At 36.1% G+C, this 17446-nt stretch overlaps 1 protein-coding gene across 7 annotated transcripts in view; it reads left to right on the forward strand.

Annotated features, from left to right (window-relative positions):
• Nbea (neurobeachin) overlaps positions 1-17446 on the forward strand; it is a 494166-nt gene that overhangs the window by 296599 nt on the left and 180121 nt on the right. For all 7 annotated transcript variants that reach the window (XM_041659254.1, XM_041659249.1, XM_041659252.1 and 4 more), the window contains one exon: positions 4329-4453. In XM_041659254.1, coding sequence (XP_041515188.1) covers positions 4329-4453 — 125 coding nt within the window. The remainder of the gene's footprint in view (positions 1-4328; positions 4454-17446) is intronic.

Genomic DNA, 17446 nt, shown 5'->3' on the forward strand with positions numbered 1-17446 from the left:
AGAGCACAGGTGAATGCAGTGTGACTGCTGGTTACCTTCCAGGTTACCTTGGATTACTAGGAGTCACTGCCTCCCTCTTGCACAGGTCTTAATCATCTTGAGGGGAGCTTTCCTTAGAGGCCACTATGATAGGCCAGTTTCAGCTGGTGGGTATTAGCGGATTTCTTGCAACAGAAAGGCAGGCTAGCAGTTTCAGGTTCCTAAGGCCTGCTGGGTGTCTTAAGACAGTTCACCTGAGCAATATGGTGAGCTTCCTTTAAAACACATGTTAATGTTTTATTTAAAATAAATGAAGGATTTTGAAAATCGTCCCAGTAGTCTTATGATCTTTAAACAGCAAATGTTTCTTTTATTAGAATGAAACTCAATTCCCTGGCCATCACACTTAAAAGGACTGCTTCTGCCTTATATGAACACTAACCAGAACCTTACCCCAGTTTCTTGTGGACAGATTTTCTCATCTTGCATTTTCACATTGAAAACGCTACCCCTTGAAGACTGTGAAATCACTTTATTCTTTATGCTGCTAGGAAAACAGACTTAAAGGATGTGGTGGTATACACAAAAGGCAAAAAAAAGTAGATAAATGAAGTGGGTTTTTTTTACTCCTTAAAAGTCTGCCTTCTCTGAAGAAAGCAAAGCAAAACAAAACAAAATCAAAATCAAATTAAAAGTCAAACATCTCAGCACCCAGAATCTAGCAAAAGGCCATTCTTTGGCATGGTTCCAAATATAAGTACTTGACATCTTTGATATAACTAATTATTTTAAGGGAAGAATAAAGATTTCTCCTTAAGTGATTTTCCTCTCTTTATCAAATAGACATGCTTCCCCTTCACACTGATAGTAGAATTAAGATGTACCTTGTTTGTGAGTATGTCCAAAGTACAAGGCAGACATGAAAAAGAGACTAAATGAAACCCATAACTTCATACAGTTACTGTGTACGAATCCAAGATTTTAAAAGAAAAATAACTATATCCCTCATAAATATTACTAGATGATAGTAACTTAAGTTTTTTAAAGTTCACTAAGTTCACTGCATCTCTCCCATAATTGCCAGTGTTCATCCAGGGTAGTTGGCTTTTCTTGAAAAGAGGCAGGAAATAACTGTCTTTGGTGCCATATCCTTAAGAGAGTTCATTTTTTCAATTGCCTTTACAATGAGTGTAGCTAAGAAATCCGAGTACCAGAGAACACATGCTTGCTCTGCCACTAAGTGGTTGCTTGATATTGAGAACAGCAACACCTCCTGGCCTCTGTTTTCTTATAAGGGTGTGTAATAGTGCCGCTTTTCTCATTTGGATTTTAAGAGGACTGAAAAAACTAGCAGATGTGGAATGATTAAATCCGTGCCCATTGGCCTGTCATCCTTAGCTTCCTACAAACTTATCTCTTGGGTTATACTGAGGTAACAAACAACCTGAACACCTCAGGGATTCAACTCAAGAAAATCTTGGCCCAGTGGTGGTGGTGCACAATTTTAATCTCAGCACTTGGGAGGCAGAGGCAACCTCTGTGAGTTCAAGGTTGGTCTGGTTAACAGAGAGAGTTCCAGGACAGACTCTAAAGCTACAGAGAAACCCTGTCTTGAAAAAAAAAAAAAAAAAACTTATTTCTCATCCACACCCACTTCCCGCACAGGCCCTCAGAGCGGCAGTACTCCCGAAAGTCACTCTGACATCTTAAGTAATAGATGGCATGCCAAGGGAAAGGGACATGGCACACACCCTATGCCCTATCCACTGTCCCTGAGACCCTTGTGTGAAAGTGACTGGCTGACACTCACAATAACTGCCCAAAAATCACATCAGCATGCTTTTCTTCAACATGCATAAAGTTAGACATGGTGGCCAGCTCCTGTCTCCCATCATTTGACACACTTAGGCAGGGGGATTGACCTTGCTACGAGTTCAAGGCAATCTTGAACTACATAACAAGATCATGCCTCATTTAAAGAAAAAAAAAGAAGGAAAAAAGAAAAGTAGATGGAAGAAGTATAATCCATAGTGTAAATGGGAGAAGTATAATCTATAGTGTGTCCAAACAAAAACAATGACACCTTTATCTTAATAATAGCTTTATTAATATAATTTATATATTATACAATATACCCATTTAAATTATATAGTTGAGGTACTCAAGTTAGCATCACACCATACAGAAGTGTAATTCAGGGCTTGGTATGTGGCTCAGTGGTAGAGCACTGCCTAGCATGTGCAAAACTCTAATTTTAATCCCTAGTACTGCAAAAAGAAAAGAAAAGACATAAGCTCCAGTTTTTATCATGCAGTCTCTTAGTGGCGTATACTCAGTGTATGAAGTCATGGCTTTCATAAAAGGGCCTCTTCATGTGAAGATAATATTTAATTACCAATCTGTTAGACACATGCTTTTGTGTGATCTGGGCAGGGTTAAATTGCATACATGGAATTTCTTTGAAGGGGCCAGGGTTCTAGACAGAGTTTTTTTTTTTTTTTTTTTTTTTTTTTTTTTTGTGTAGTCTTGACTGTCCTGGAACTCACACTGTAGACCAGGCTGGCCTCAAACTTATAGAGATCTGCCTGTCCCTGCCTTCCAAGTTATACACAGAATTCTTAATATCAATGATTAGTATATGGTAATGTGTGGAATGTCTCATGTGTTTTTAGTAAAGTATCTGTTTGTTCTGACTCTAACCTTTTATCTGATCTTTTGAATAATTTTTATTGCTAAATGTCCAACAACAGATTACCTACCATCTTTGATTTTGTTTTATCTTGTAAATTCAATCTTCTGTGAAGTTTATGAGAGTAATCTACCTCTTTAAAAAGCTCAAAAATAAAAAAAATAAAATAAACAAAAAACAAAAAAAAAGCTTCAATCTAAAAGTCAGGCCTATCATGAGTAGAAGGGAAGATGAACTGGAAATGACATGGGCTTTCTGATTTAAAATACATTTTTAATGTTCCTCAAAATAAAATTGTTAGTAATTGAAAGTAAAAAAATGGATTAATTTAAGACATAAAAAGAAGCCTGAGTTAATAGGCCAAACAGTGTTGTAATTAAAAAAAACTCAATTACCATAAAAATAAAAACTAAATAAGAAAATCAAAACTGTAAGCAAGCCATGTTTTCTTTTTTAAGAGTTGCCTTGATCGTGGTGTCTATTCACAGACAGAAGGTCTTATTGGGAGTGGGATATTTCTGTGACAGGCCTGACCATGCTGCTTGTTAGAGGAATATGGAAGACTTTGAGACTTTGGAATAGAAAAACAATTGGCAGTACTTAATGGACCATCCTAGTAGGAGCCTGGAAGACAGTGCTGAGGGCCATTTGAATTTTGGGAGCCCGGCACTTACAGTTAAGTAAAGGTCATGAGTCTCAGAAGGGACTTTGTAGTTAAAAGCACCACTGATACTACAATAGACTATGTTTTTATCAACAGTGCTGCTCACTTACAGCATCATTTTTTTTTTACTATATTAGTCTACATTCTATAAACAGAAAACCTAACTTTTTAAGCTGAGGTATTTACCACTAATGTTTGTTTAAGTTAAATGAAAGCAAAGCCCCATAACAAATGCTGCATTGGACATGTAATGTGCATGTGTCAAGTAATTCCTGAAATGCACTGTGGGTTTTAATAATGGTTCAGCATGTACAAGACAGTGTTATCCGATGATAACCGTACTTGTTAATGGTTTATATTAGCTGAAAGCTGTAAAATCATCTGAGGACTCTTAGCACTAGAATAATAATTTACCAAGACAATTACCACATACTGGAAATCTTTTGCAACTCTAATTTGGTATTATTAATAATGGATAAAATTGCACTTTTCTCAGGTTGCTATGGGCAGCAGGGATTTACTTCAATGAATATTTCAGCACATCATTTTAATCATTTCTCCACCAGATCCACATGGGCAATATTTTATTCTTCTTAATTTAGTCTACTAAGCTACAGACATTAAGTTGCAGACTATCTGTAGTAAGGTCTACTCTGATTTACAAGCTTGTTATAAACTGTAAAAGAAAGGAAACTACCATTAATGCTTGCAATTTGATGTTGCATTTGTTACTAAACTCCTTATAATCAATGTTTGGTAGAGAAAAGAACACTGTAAAAAAAGAAAAGCAGCCAAGTATTTACAGTGTGAGAGAATAAAGTACGAGAATGCAGCTGTTTTAACTACTGCTTGTTGTGATAGTAATACTCATACAAACACACTTGTCTTAATTTTCCATAGATACCAATAAAGTAAAATTTAATTTTTGGGAACAAATGAATTTCCTGTTTCAGCTTTTTATTACTAACATTAATGTCATTTATTTTCCACATCTAGTCAGTTGCATGATTTCTGGCGTCTGGATTACTGGGAGGATGATCTTCGACGAAGGAGAAGATTTGTTCGAAATGCATTTGGCTCCACACATGCTGAAGCACTGCTCAAATCTGCAATTGAGTACGGTGAGTGCCACTGCCTCAAAAGCAGAATCACTTCTGAGGTGCGGGGTCTGTGATAGTAAGAATTTAGTTTTGCAATATTGGGTAATACTAACCTAAGTGTCAGAAATGTTTCGCCTTGCCCTTTAGCGCTATCAAGGTAGAACCAAACTCCATATTTCTTAGATTTATTTCAGAGACTTCATCTTACTATAAAAGGATAAAATATTCACATCTGGTCATAACCTAACATCCCTTCAAATAGCCTAAAACTACAGTGACATGGATTTTTCAATGTCTTTCAAACTTTAATGATCACAAGCCATGTAAAGATATATTATAATCCTGTACTCAAGTGTGGGTGTGTATTTTGTTTATTTTTCTACTGTGGGTACTGCACAGACCCTGCTGCAAGACCTGTGTTTTTATACATCTGTGTGTGTGTGTGTACCCATTTATACATAGGCTTATATAATGATCTCGATTTACAAATATAACTGAAATGTTTTTAGTAACCTATTAACATAATATTTCCACCCTATTTATTTTAAGCTCAGAAAATTATCAAGCTGGGAAGATGGCTCAGTCAGTCAGTCTTGCTGAGTTCCGAATCCCAGCATCCAATATCCACTTAAAAGTAGGACAGAAGCATACCTCTGTAACCCCATCATCGCAGGACCAGAGATAGGCAGATCCCTGGCCAGTCACTCTAAGCATTTAATAAACTCTAGATTCAGAGACTCAGTTTTACAAAACAAGATGGAAAGTAATCAAGGAAGACATCCATGGCATCCATGCATGCATTCACACATACTCACAGAGTTGAAAGTTATCAACAAAGACATTGGTGACATCCACATCCACATACACGCGTGTGACCACATAACCACGTGCCTACATGCAAACAAATGCATATACATACACCACACACATGGTCCATAAATTAATTGACAGTCTTGTTCTGTTCAGCCAGTTCAGCTCCCAGGTTTCCAATGGATTGCTAGTGAAGTTTGTGCCTAACAATACATTCCCAGTGTTATCAACCACCACACTGCAAAAAAGCTGTACCCCAATTCTCTTTTTTAAAATTTTTAAGAAAAACATTACTATAGTTTAATAAAAATTTTACTTTAGATTGTTGTCTAATAAGTTTTCTTAATTACATTTTATTTGCCCATTTTTTAAATTTGCTACATTTATTGTATGTGTGTGCTCAAGCTCGTGTATGCACAAGTACAGGCACATATGTTTACGTGTCGTAGCTCATGTGTGGAAGTGAAAGGAGAGTCATTTTGCTCCTTTCAGCATGTGGGTCCTGGGGATTAAATCCACATTTATCAGAGTTAATAGCAAGAACCTTTACTCACTGAGACTTCTCACTGACACTATTTAGCCATTTTTAAATGCTCTAATAAGCTTAAGTCTGCTTATATCAGAATTTCTTGTGCCATATATATCCCGAGGTAATAATAATGAGCATTGTTCATGTAGTTTGTGTTGTCCACTTTTAATCCTAGAGTTACTTGCGATATTTATTTTCACTTACTTGAGAGTAATTAAGTGAACTATCTGTTTTAAAGTTTACCACATATGGTAAATAGTTTTGCATTATTATATAGTTTGTATCATGCCATACAACTCTTATTCTTAATGAAGTGAGTGTAAAGATATAAATCATTATTAAATAAACACTGTACCTAAGGGTTTCAATTCAACCATTACCTTATGAAAAATTACATAGTAATTATACAGTGGAAGGAAACATTAAAAATGTTTCAATAAATCATAAGAGTCCTCACTATAAGGAATTTTCAAATCAACTCTAAAACCCATGTAAGGATTTTAGCACCCTAAGGATTTGCAGCCAAATGAAAGTGGGTTGTTACATTCATGATTCATAGAAATACTGCCTGCTTAGGCAGCATATACATGATAGTACTGTGAGGATGTCCCTGGCCTGGAATTCACAGAGTTCCATCTTCCTCTGCCTCTGCCTCTGGAATGCTGGAATTAAACATGTGTGCTTTATTTACTAATTTAAATCTGTTCACCAATTCAGTATGAATTTACCTTATTGAAAAGTAGAATTGTCTGCAAATGATTTGTAAGAGAGGTTAGACTAAGGTGTATTGGTAATAGTTATAAAAACTAATTTTGTAGAGGCTGCCACCCATACTCTACAAGTTACTTCAAAAGGGCTTTGTTATGAAAATAATCCTTTTGTTTGTGTGGGGAAAAAATGGGTCTCTTCGTGTTTGATTTGTATTTTTGCCTTAAAAATCCCTTTGATGATTCATATTTTAATCCCATAAAAACTATTTTTAATAAATCTGAACTAAAATAAATATTACTTACATCTTGAAATAAATGAGCCATGCTAGCAAATCTTCTGTGTATTTCATGGTAATTTTAAAGATGTTATTTTCATTAATTTTAAATTCTAGGTGATGAACAGTATTCAGGTTCTTTTGTCTCTCTTGGGTTTGGTTCTTTGGTAAAGAGAAAGAAGGGTGTTTTTATTTGACAAGTATTAGTAACCAACATCATATCCAGGCCACATACATTTAAAGCACTTGTACAGTTCCTATGGTAGAGTCACATGATGGTCAGTCCCCAGAGTTCAGGTTGTGTTATGGAAGTCCAAAGATAACATACCACAGATCTCCGCCCCTGAACACTTCCAGGGTACACCTTTTCAAGCCTTCATCAGGGCTCATCTGTGGACCTCAGGAACTGAGGAGAGGGTTGGCAATCAGAAAAGGAGCTGGGTACAGGAAAATGGGAAGTATTCCGTGGAGGGATATCTATAGACAAATAAAGGGAAGATTGCAAACAACCAGGATTCCCTACTTCTAGCCCTGCTTGTTTCCCAAATTGCGCACGAAGTACTTCAGAAGAAAGAGGAAGTAACTGCCAGTAATGATTACAAAGCACTTCCTTCAATAAAAATAGATGCTGGGAGACTTAATTGAAAGCAGATTCTGTTTTTAAAGTTTTACATTCAAAACATCTATATAAAGCCAAAAAGAAAAAGAAAAAAGAAAAACCAAACTATATAAAACCCAGCCCATTGTCTGAATACCCTCTGCTAAATATCAGTGTGTCTATGTATGCAAACTTTGGAAGGGTGCCGACCAAAAGCCACCTTGTAGACCTGTGATGTTAGGAAGACCCGTAGGAAACCTTCATAGGACAGAGCTACAAATTCCCAAAGACTACCTAAGACAAGTTAACATTCAATGTATTCCTTCTTCCTTGTCAAATAATTGCATCATTTATACCTCTTTATGATAAATGTTTTAAATCCTGACTTGCCATTTGGCTTTGAATATGCACAATCTCCACTTTGGATTGTGGTGAAAACTATTTTTCATTTGTCCATGTTTCAGGAACCAAATAATGTTTTATACTGGTAACTCCCAATGTGGGTAAAAAAAAGTGGAATCAGTAATAAAATAGAATTCTTAAAGACTTGTAAACTGAGAGAGCCTCGTTCAGTTTATTAAACAGGTCGCCTTCCTTAGTGGGCAAAACATGTCTGCACTTCAAAGTCCAAGTTGAGTCATCTGTTAGTGTAGATCATGAGTTTGGAGACAGGAGTCTACATGAGGGTAACAGAAGTGAAGGAGAGGCAATGGACTTCAGGCTTAGTAGAAATGCCTTGGACCACCTGATCTTTCTTGATATCTTAAATCCAGCCACATGGTTTAGATTAAAATAAAGTTGTACTTCCATGATGGGAAGAAATATCCATCAGAGTTCAGATTTCATGGCATTATTTTCAGAGTCTCAAATAGTAAGATTAATTTTTTTCTTTGAGTAAATAATCAGGGTTTGATATAATTCTAAGGAAACAAAACACAGTTTTATTTCATAGTGATTTTGAAAGTTTTCTCCATGATTTTATTAATAAAACTTCTAGTTGACCTTTTTCAGTTGGAAAATAGCCTTTTCAGTGATGGAATTTTTCCTCCTTTTTAGTAACACTAATGAGTTGAATAATTTATGAGGTTGTTGTGTGCAAAAAATTCAGTATGATTTGACACAGTCTCAGTCTCTGGTGTTGGAATATGATTAATAAAAAACCTAGGGGCATGTAATTTTTTCTTGATGTTTAATGTGTTAATTTTGCATGTACTGAATGTGTTATTTAGGTGATTTTTAGTGGTAAAATCTCTTTCAAGTGAAAATTTGTCAGGAATTTTACAAACCATAGCATTGGAATTACATAAGAAAGATGTTTTAAAACTTATCTTTTCATCTGCATGATATATTCTTTGGGCAAATTAATTGATAGATGAAAAAATTGAAATAGTGGGTTTTAACTGTTACATGTTAAAGTAAAACCCAGACTCTTCAACTTCTGGTACATTCTAGTGTGTAAAAATACATGCTGACAAAGAGTAAGGGAAACTCTTAGTAAGTTTGGTTCTCTTTGTTGAGTGTCAGTCATCATTTGGGCTTCTGTTTCTCTTCCATAAATTTACAGTGGAGCTACATTTCATCAAAGCCTAGGATCGCAAGTACTTCGTGTCTGTGATCAAAGACATCATCTTAAATAGGTCTGATCTGGTACTGCAGAAGAGGGCAGGCTGCCTCAGCCTGAGGGAGGGAAAAAAAACACAGAGCAAAGATGACAAAGTTAATCAGTCATTTCTTTGGCAATAAATAATAAGATATGCTGAGAACTGCAAATGAGAACATTCTTACATTCCTCAGAGATCTGTCTGCTTAACACCTGATTTATCTAAGCTTGTGAAGCCATCAAGTTATGACCTTGATGCACAAAATGCAGCTCTGTAATGAGCTGGAATTAAATTAGTCTGCTGCTGCATGCATGGCTACTGTAATATGTTTCATGTAGTCGTCAGAAAATAGGAAGGTGCTGAGAGTGGGAACAATGCTGTGCAGCAATGCAGTCATTGAGAAAAACTATGAAATTATCTGTCTTCATTCTGCCAAGAGCTTGCAATTATTACAAATTTGAGAACCCACGTCCTTACTATGTAGAAAAAAATGAGTAAACCTCTTGCATTAATTTGTGCATTATAAATTCTGTCTCTGTATTTAGAATAAAAATTAGTGGTTTGAATTAGGTTCCAGTAACTGCTGAAAAATTAATGATGCATTATTTTAAGAGAAGGAAAGCCCTGCAGGCAGTTGTCTGCCAGCTCTTCTTGATAGCGCTTCATAAGCTTTGTCTCCTACCCTTGTCTTCATCCTATGGTTTTATGGGCTAGTAAAATGACTTAAATAGATTTTCTAAAATGGGGTCACAAAGGCTACAAATATGCTTATAATACCCTTTTGCACATACATGGCATTTTGCATATCAAAAATTGATCCACCAAACTACCTACCTGTTCTTACAATGAAGATTTAGACACACAGGATTTAAGCAGATTCAGAAGCCTAGCTGTGCTAATTGAAAGGCATTTATTGAACAGTTTCTGTGTATCACACATATTCTAGACACTGAATTCGGGAGGTGGACATTTTTAAACTACAGGAGCACAGGAGACTGGTTGACCAGAGAAGATATCACTAAGAATAGCTGACTTATAAATTACCTCAAGAGAATGTTCTGCATTTACCAGGTGAGCAGAGAAGTAAGAGTGGAAAGAATAGAAATCGCCAACATGGGGAGGGAAATAAGTGTAACAGATAGGGTAGGGTAGGGTAGGAAAGGATAGGAGAGGACAGGACAGGACAGGACAGAATTCACCAAGGTGGAGAGGCTTACAGCATTGACTTGACGGACTCCGTGTTTGTTTTAATGATAGAAATTTATAAAGTATTTGTATTTAAGACTGAAGCTATGACTCAGTGGGAAAGAAGCTAATGGCCCTAAGCAAGTCTTTGGGATCATTTTGTAACTCTGGATACAAAATTATTTTATTTTAGATTATAAATAAAATAATAATTTAGTAGGATATTTTATAATAATAAATATAATTTTATTTTAGATATTTCATAGTGTCAGATAAAATAACAATGACTTACAAACAAAAATCAGATTTCTCTATGTATCCCATTAGAGCACCCATGTTTTTGTTGAACTGGGTACTCATTAAGACCCAGTCACTGTCTTGTACTTACTTGATGAGATCCATGTACTGCACTTAACCATATATTTGATCAGTTTGGGAAGCTGAATTGAAGGATAAGTTTTCTAAGGACATATCTGTGAGTGCAGCATTTTTAAGATCTGAAATGAGTTGTTTATACTTTATTCATCTTAGAACATTCTGAGATGCTAGAGAGGAAGCTGGGGTAAAGTTCATCTAGTGGACTTATGCCAGATGACAAGGGGAAACATATTTCTTCATTAGTTTGCTCATTTTAGACCAGTTTCTGATAACATCTACACACAACTGCATGTGTAATGCATTGCACAGTACAATAGGTATTTGTTTTGCAGTGCACTAGCAGTGCTGTGAGCTCTCTGAAAGTAGTGTGTCTGAGTGGCAGTTGAAAACATGAACTGAATTCCCCTAAATCAGTGAATAGAGAGAGCATGTGGGAAAAAGGTCAACACCATACAGAGTAAAGTACCCCAAACAGCACCACCTGAAGGAACCAGAGGCTCATGTTAGGGGAGATGGTATGAAAATGAGGCTGTAAACAGACAGGGGGGCTGTTGAAGGTTTATGCTTAGGAGAGAACAGACCACAGAAATGAGATAACCTAGGGATGTGGTGAATGAGCCAAAGCTCACCCCAAGCACCACCCCACCATGTTCTGAGTGCACTTGACCCTGTGAGCATTCCCTCAAATGGAGCTTACATGATAATATCTAGGAACTCTCAGCATGTTACCCATGAGAGTATTGTAGTATAGGCCACCTTAGTGTCATTCATAGGCTTTAAATATTGTGTCACTTCTGAAAACATAATGTAGGTTTGTTTTTCAATTTATCTTAATTTTTTTAATGCTGGTTTTAGTTCTGTTTTTTATTCACTTACTTATTATTTACTTTTTTGTCTACTTGGGTTGATCCTAGGGCACCCAAGTAAAGAAGCATTCTGCCACTGAGCACATCTCCAGCACTTTGTTTCATAGAGTACTGCTAAAATAACCTGCACATCATCAGCATCCTGGCTGTGTCTTGCTTTAGTAATAAAGAAGAAGGAGTTAGTTACTGTTTTCCCCCTCTCTGAGCCAGTTCCTTGCCCATTCAAACCAACGTCTACTCCTTTCCTAGTAGTCTGAGATACTTAAAGCAAATTTCCCATGTTGCTCTAGGAAGTGCCCCATTCTTCAGTTTTTGTTTATGTCATAGACTTCATGTTTATTCCTTTTCAAGATTTGATAGGATTTCAGGCTTATATTCTGCTCCCGTCTATCCCTCTGGGCACAGAATCTAGCAGGCTTCTTTCTTTTTCAAGTTCCCTCCCCAGCCCATCCCTCTCATCTTCTAGGGGGAAAGACTGCTTAGAAAGAGGGAATGCCCCACTGTTGTTCCACTTGGGTGCGCTCATCTCCCCTCACTGCTCTCTAAGCACCTTACCATGGATCAGACTCTGCAGTGAAATCAGGCAGAGTTGAGGACACATTGTCCTGACCTGTAAGATAATGAGTTCCAAACTTGCCCAACAGCATTGTTTGTTTTTCCTCAAGTAATACAACATCCTGTTCTAAATAATTATACGTGATCCCTAACTTCATGACTAGTCAAAATCCTACCGATGGTTTAGTCCTAAAATGCATAAGGAGTTAGTATAATATATTTTCTTCTAAAAAGCATGTAATACAGTTTTCTGAATTGCCTTAGATTATTATATTAACATTTTATAGTTATATTGTGCTTAAATTCACTTAAATGCGATAACATTTTCTTGTATCTTTTTAATTGCATTTTTCCGCTTAAAATGCTGCTTATGAATAGCACCTTTACTGGTCTGCTCTAAAAAATATTGCTTACATATGAATATTTTGAATTAAGAATAAATGAAATTCTGTTTTTGCTGTCAGAACCAAATTGTGAAAATGTATTACATGTCTTTGAAAATCAGTATACTCTATTAGCAGGCCTGTCAATATAAAAAGTGCCTCCCATTTCCACCTCCTGCTCTAATAACCTGTGTTACTCTCAGGCAGTTCACATAATCAGAGTATATTGTCAGCTTACTGGGGTTGGGGAAGCATGAAATGAAAATCGCGTTAATATTGATCCAGTTCTTTTGCTTGCAAGTGTCCTCGCTGTCCTTTTCTAGTGACAATAACTGTGGGTGTTAGGTAGCCATTTTCTTCTCTCTTTCTTAAATTCTGGTCAGCCATTATAAGCATAACTAATCTGAACAGGGTTTAACATTCTGAATAATTTCACTGAATCTTAATTAATACACAGATTGGTAATACTAAATGTTTAGTATATAGCAACTCTGGCTGTTCAGAGGATTTGAAGGGATAAGGAATGTCTGTACATTCCTTCTTGGTAGCAACACAAAAGATGCACTGCTCCCATTGTATGCAAGGTAGTGATGTATCATCAATAATGATTCGAGTACCATTTTTAAATCTTTTACTTTATGGGAGCATATATAATATCTATCTGTGATCATTCACTAAACTCTGTGTCAACAGTAAGGAATTGTAGTGGGAATGGTGTTTAGATCTTCATCTGGACAGAAATACCACAACTAAAGGAAGGAGAATGAAGGCTGATCTTGCAGCCTTTACATCTGATTTATGAAGCTTACCCACTAATCACTCTGCCATTCTATGAAGGTGATGAAGTAACACACAGAATTTGTCTGAGTGTGAGCATCCTGTTTCACTTGTGGGAACATATTTCTCAGAAAAGTTTATGCAGATGGGATGAAGCTTCTGGGGGTGGATCACGTATAAAGAGAGAGGAATGTGCTTCAGGATTCCAGTCTCTTTAATGTAGTGTGGAGTTTTCACCATTGGCATTTTTCTGGATCTTCTTTCTGGTTTTTTATTTCTTTTTTTCCACATTTTTCTTTCTCTTTCTTTCTTCTTTTCTTTCCCCATGCATAAAATTTCTCTCTCAGTATTCTATTCAGACAATGGTTACGTTAAAAGTAGTCTTTTCTTTTATATTTCCATCTTAAGGAGAAAATATGTGGTCTATGTTTTAAATATAACTCTAAAATTACTTCTAAAATTTAAACTGCTTAGAAAGGAAATATTTACTTCTTAGTGATTGTTAGGGCCAGTTTCCACATGTGTGTGTTCCTTTAGCTTTCATCTCACACATTAACTAAGCACGGCACCCAAAGTTGGGAGCAGTAAGTGTCTCTGAGATAAAAAACCTTCCTTCATCCTTCTCTGTTCAGTCAGAACCCTGTGGTGCTTGGTGACGGACTGACACATCCATGTCATCACATGAGATCTTGTAACCTCCTAATTAAGTGAAAGATGAATTTATCTTGAACTCTTTCTTTGGATGGCAGTTAAATCATATTCTGTAGAGTTACAAAAAAATACTATCTTGTAAAAGTATTTGTTGCTCTGACTTGAATTTTAATGAAAAAATAATCTTTATTTTAACATTTCCCAAAGTATCCATATCATTGGTACTTTTATTTTTAAAAATTATTTAAGTTTGAAGATTAAGCACAGTATTTTATCTGACTTACTTTAGGGTAGTTTGTCAAAACACATTGAATAGATTAAAAAATGTGAAATGATGTATATTGCAAAGAATTTCTCTTTTGAAAAGAATGCCCTCTTGTGAAACTGATTTCCAGATGTCTACAAACTAGAATTTTCAAATCATACATTTAGGCAAAAATAAAATTACATTAAATTTTCACTCTGCCAACCTCCCTACAAAGACCTCCTTCAAAAAATGAGAAAATGCTGTTAAACTTAGTGTTTACTGAGAAACCATAAGTTTTTTTTTCTACAGATAACCAAGATTTTAAACATTCATGTTGTTAAAATACCCCTTGCATAAAATTTCAAAAGCCATTAGAAATGTTTATGGAGTGCTGGACATGACTATGATCCCAGCAAGGCTGTGCTTGGAGTATCACTATTTTAGGGCTGGCCAGGCCTTCCCTTTGAGCTCAAAGCTAGCTTGGATAACTTTGTGAAATCCTGTATCCAAACTTTTCAAAAAAACAAGAAAAAGGGGTTGGTGACATAGCTCTATTTAGATTGCTTCCCTAGCATACATGAGGCCCTAGATTGAATCACATTTTAGAAAACGTGATGATAGTGGTGATGATGATAGTGATGATGATGTGATGAATATAGTAATGTGATGAAGATAGGATAAAATAAAAAAGTTGATGCTTGTGTAGCTTGTTTAATAATAACATAATGAATGGAATGAATAAAATGGTATTGGGAGAAAGTATTTAAATGCCAGCTGTCTGCACTGTGTTCTCTTTCACAGTGAAACAGTACATGAGCTGCATCTTCTTCTTTGTTCAGGAAGCATCTATTAGACTAGCTGCGGGTACGCTGTGCTCTGTAATGGTTATGAGCAGACTCGACCTTGTATAGTAGCATGGTGGGAGGAGATCTCCCACAAAGCAAAGAGCACTGGTGCTGGCCAGGCAGTGTGCTTAGGATTTCAGGATCAGGCTGATCTTACTTTAGGTTTATGACTCACGTTTACCTACTTTCTTCTCTCCCTTTTATATAAATCCACTAATATCATGAGCAGTAAAGCTTCAAAATACGAAAGCACCCACTATCTCATTTTAATTTTGCAGTAATCCCTTAAAACTTTAGTTGGGAAAATGCTCATTATTCCTCCTTCACAGATTGGAAACCAAAGTTAAGAAATTGGTGTGGAGGGAAGGGAGTGGGAACTGAATTTAACGTGTAAAATGAGAAAATATAGGTTTTTTAAAAACATAAATTAAGAAAAGGAAATTGGTGTAGATCTTTAAAAAATGTTCATAATGAGTATAAAAGGAACGAATAAAGAATGGTAAATTGTAAAGTCCAGTTTCTCATTATGAATAAACTGATAAACATGCAAAGGAAAGTAACTTAAGCACACGTGTAGAAGAGAATTAGTGGGGAGCTGTAACAGTATTGTTTTATGTGCTTTCTCAACAAACAGTTCTTTACTCAATGCCTAAGATAGAAATTAGAATTAGTGGGGAGCTGTAACAGTATTGTTTTATGTGCTTTCTCAACAAACAGTTGTTTACTCAATGCCTAAGACAGAAATTAAATTGCACTAAGAAAGTGGGGATGTAGATCAATGGTAGAGCACTTGCCTTGAAGGCTCATGACCCTAGGTTCCATCCTAAGTACCACACCAGAACTAAACTAAGTGGGGAGAATGTCGCTAAGAAAAATCTCTAAATAAAACATTTCAAAATAAATGAGGATAAATTAAATCCATATCTAGCACACAGAAGATTGACATCAGAAGATAAGCCAGATGAACAAAAAATCACTTGTGTCAGGCTTAAAGGACTTAATCCCTAAGCCACCTCTTCCGCCCGGTGACTGCTGCTCGTTTTTACCTGTTGCAGTTACCTGTAGAATAATCCCTTAAATGAAAACAAACCATGTTATATTGTCCTTTATGGTATTTGTTTGTCAATATAAAATAATATAATGGCAACAAAGTAATTGCTATATCTTGATTTTTTCAGACATTGATAGTATCAACAAGTATAGTACGCATATTCTGTCAATGTCTTAACTTACGGTTACTTAAGACAATGAAAATTAAGGCAATAGTAATAAGGCTGTGTGGTGCTGGCACATAGTAGCAATGCTGGAGACATTTTAGTTTTCCTGTCACTTCACTTTTAAATATGCTTTGTTAGAGTGGATGATTTAGCTTGGTAGCATACATGGCCCTGCATGGAGTCCCTGGCAGGGGAAAAAAAAAGTAGTTAATTAATTAGCAATTAGCTCAATTAGAATATACTTGGATTCTTACGGTTTCTTGCTTAGTAAGAGAAACTTATGAAGGAAGAAAGTCTTCAGGGCTGCACTGTGTCTCTATAACTCTATGAATAAGTCTATGGAAAATGGTTTCCTATGTTTAAATATGGTAGAAAATGAAAACAAGTCTAATTTTGCATTTGACTTCATTCATCTACAAGTCTGTGGTACTTTTTTCTTCTGAAACTTTACATTCCCATGCCATTTTAATATTTTCTTAGGAAATGATCCTCTCTGTCTCTCCTGTCTGGCTTTGCTCATTTTTGTGTGTGTGATTCCCATTTCAAGTCTAAGGCGCTCCAGTGGTTTGAGGCATTTGCTCGTTAATTTCTTGATGAATGGCTAAAGAGGCCAAAAAGTGCATTCAGTTCAACATGTCTTCTAAGACAGATGATCTCAAATAAATTCTCCTCTCAATCAGATTTTGATTTGTTAGGTGATAAACCAATTCTCTCTAAGGACAGTGTTTACAAGCCTTGTAATGAGACAGCCCTCTGAGACCTTGCCTCCTTTCGCGGTAATGTTGATGGATGAAACTCTAATTCATAAAGGATATTGTGATTGAAAAGCACCTTTAAATCTCATATTCTCTAATCTAGACAAATGTTTATTTCAGTTCCACAAAACTGGTAAGTTCACTGGGCTGCAAGATAGTAACACTTCAGGAGGGCTGATCAGCCCTGTGTGTAGGTACCAATTCCTTTAGCAAATACCATGAAAAGACTTGAATTGTGTTTTGCTTCAAAGCCAGAAGAGATCAAACAAAGTTTGATACATTTCCAAGTTCGTCCTTCTACTGCATATTCTTTACAGGTAGATTTTTACTGTGGTAACATAGTCACATAAAGATGCTCTGTTTCTTCTATACAAGGAAACACTTGCTTATTAGGCTGACTGAAACTTAACGGGCATTGTTACCTTAATGCAAATACTTGGGCTCCATTTCACATAAATTAACACAAATCAGTGAGACTCTGGGGCATTTGGGGGAAATTTTGAGTTAGAGATATTCAGAGGTGACTCCTGTGCTTCAGTTGATTCATTGAGGATTTGTTAGTGTTCGTTCCTTACCAGGCAGTGTGCTAAGTGTGGGGAATACAGAGACAGATGTGATTCCAGCCATCGAAG

This window comes from Microtus oregoni, unplaced genomic scaffold (genome assembly GCF_018167655.1).
Source record: "Microtus oregoni isolate MIOR12 unplaced genomic scaffold, Mior012 000010F_ref0000083, whole genome shotgun sequence".
NCBI classification, from domain to species: domain Eukaryota; kingdom Metazoa; phylum Chordata; class Mammalia; order Rodentia; family Cricetidae; genus Microtus; species Microtus oregoni.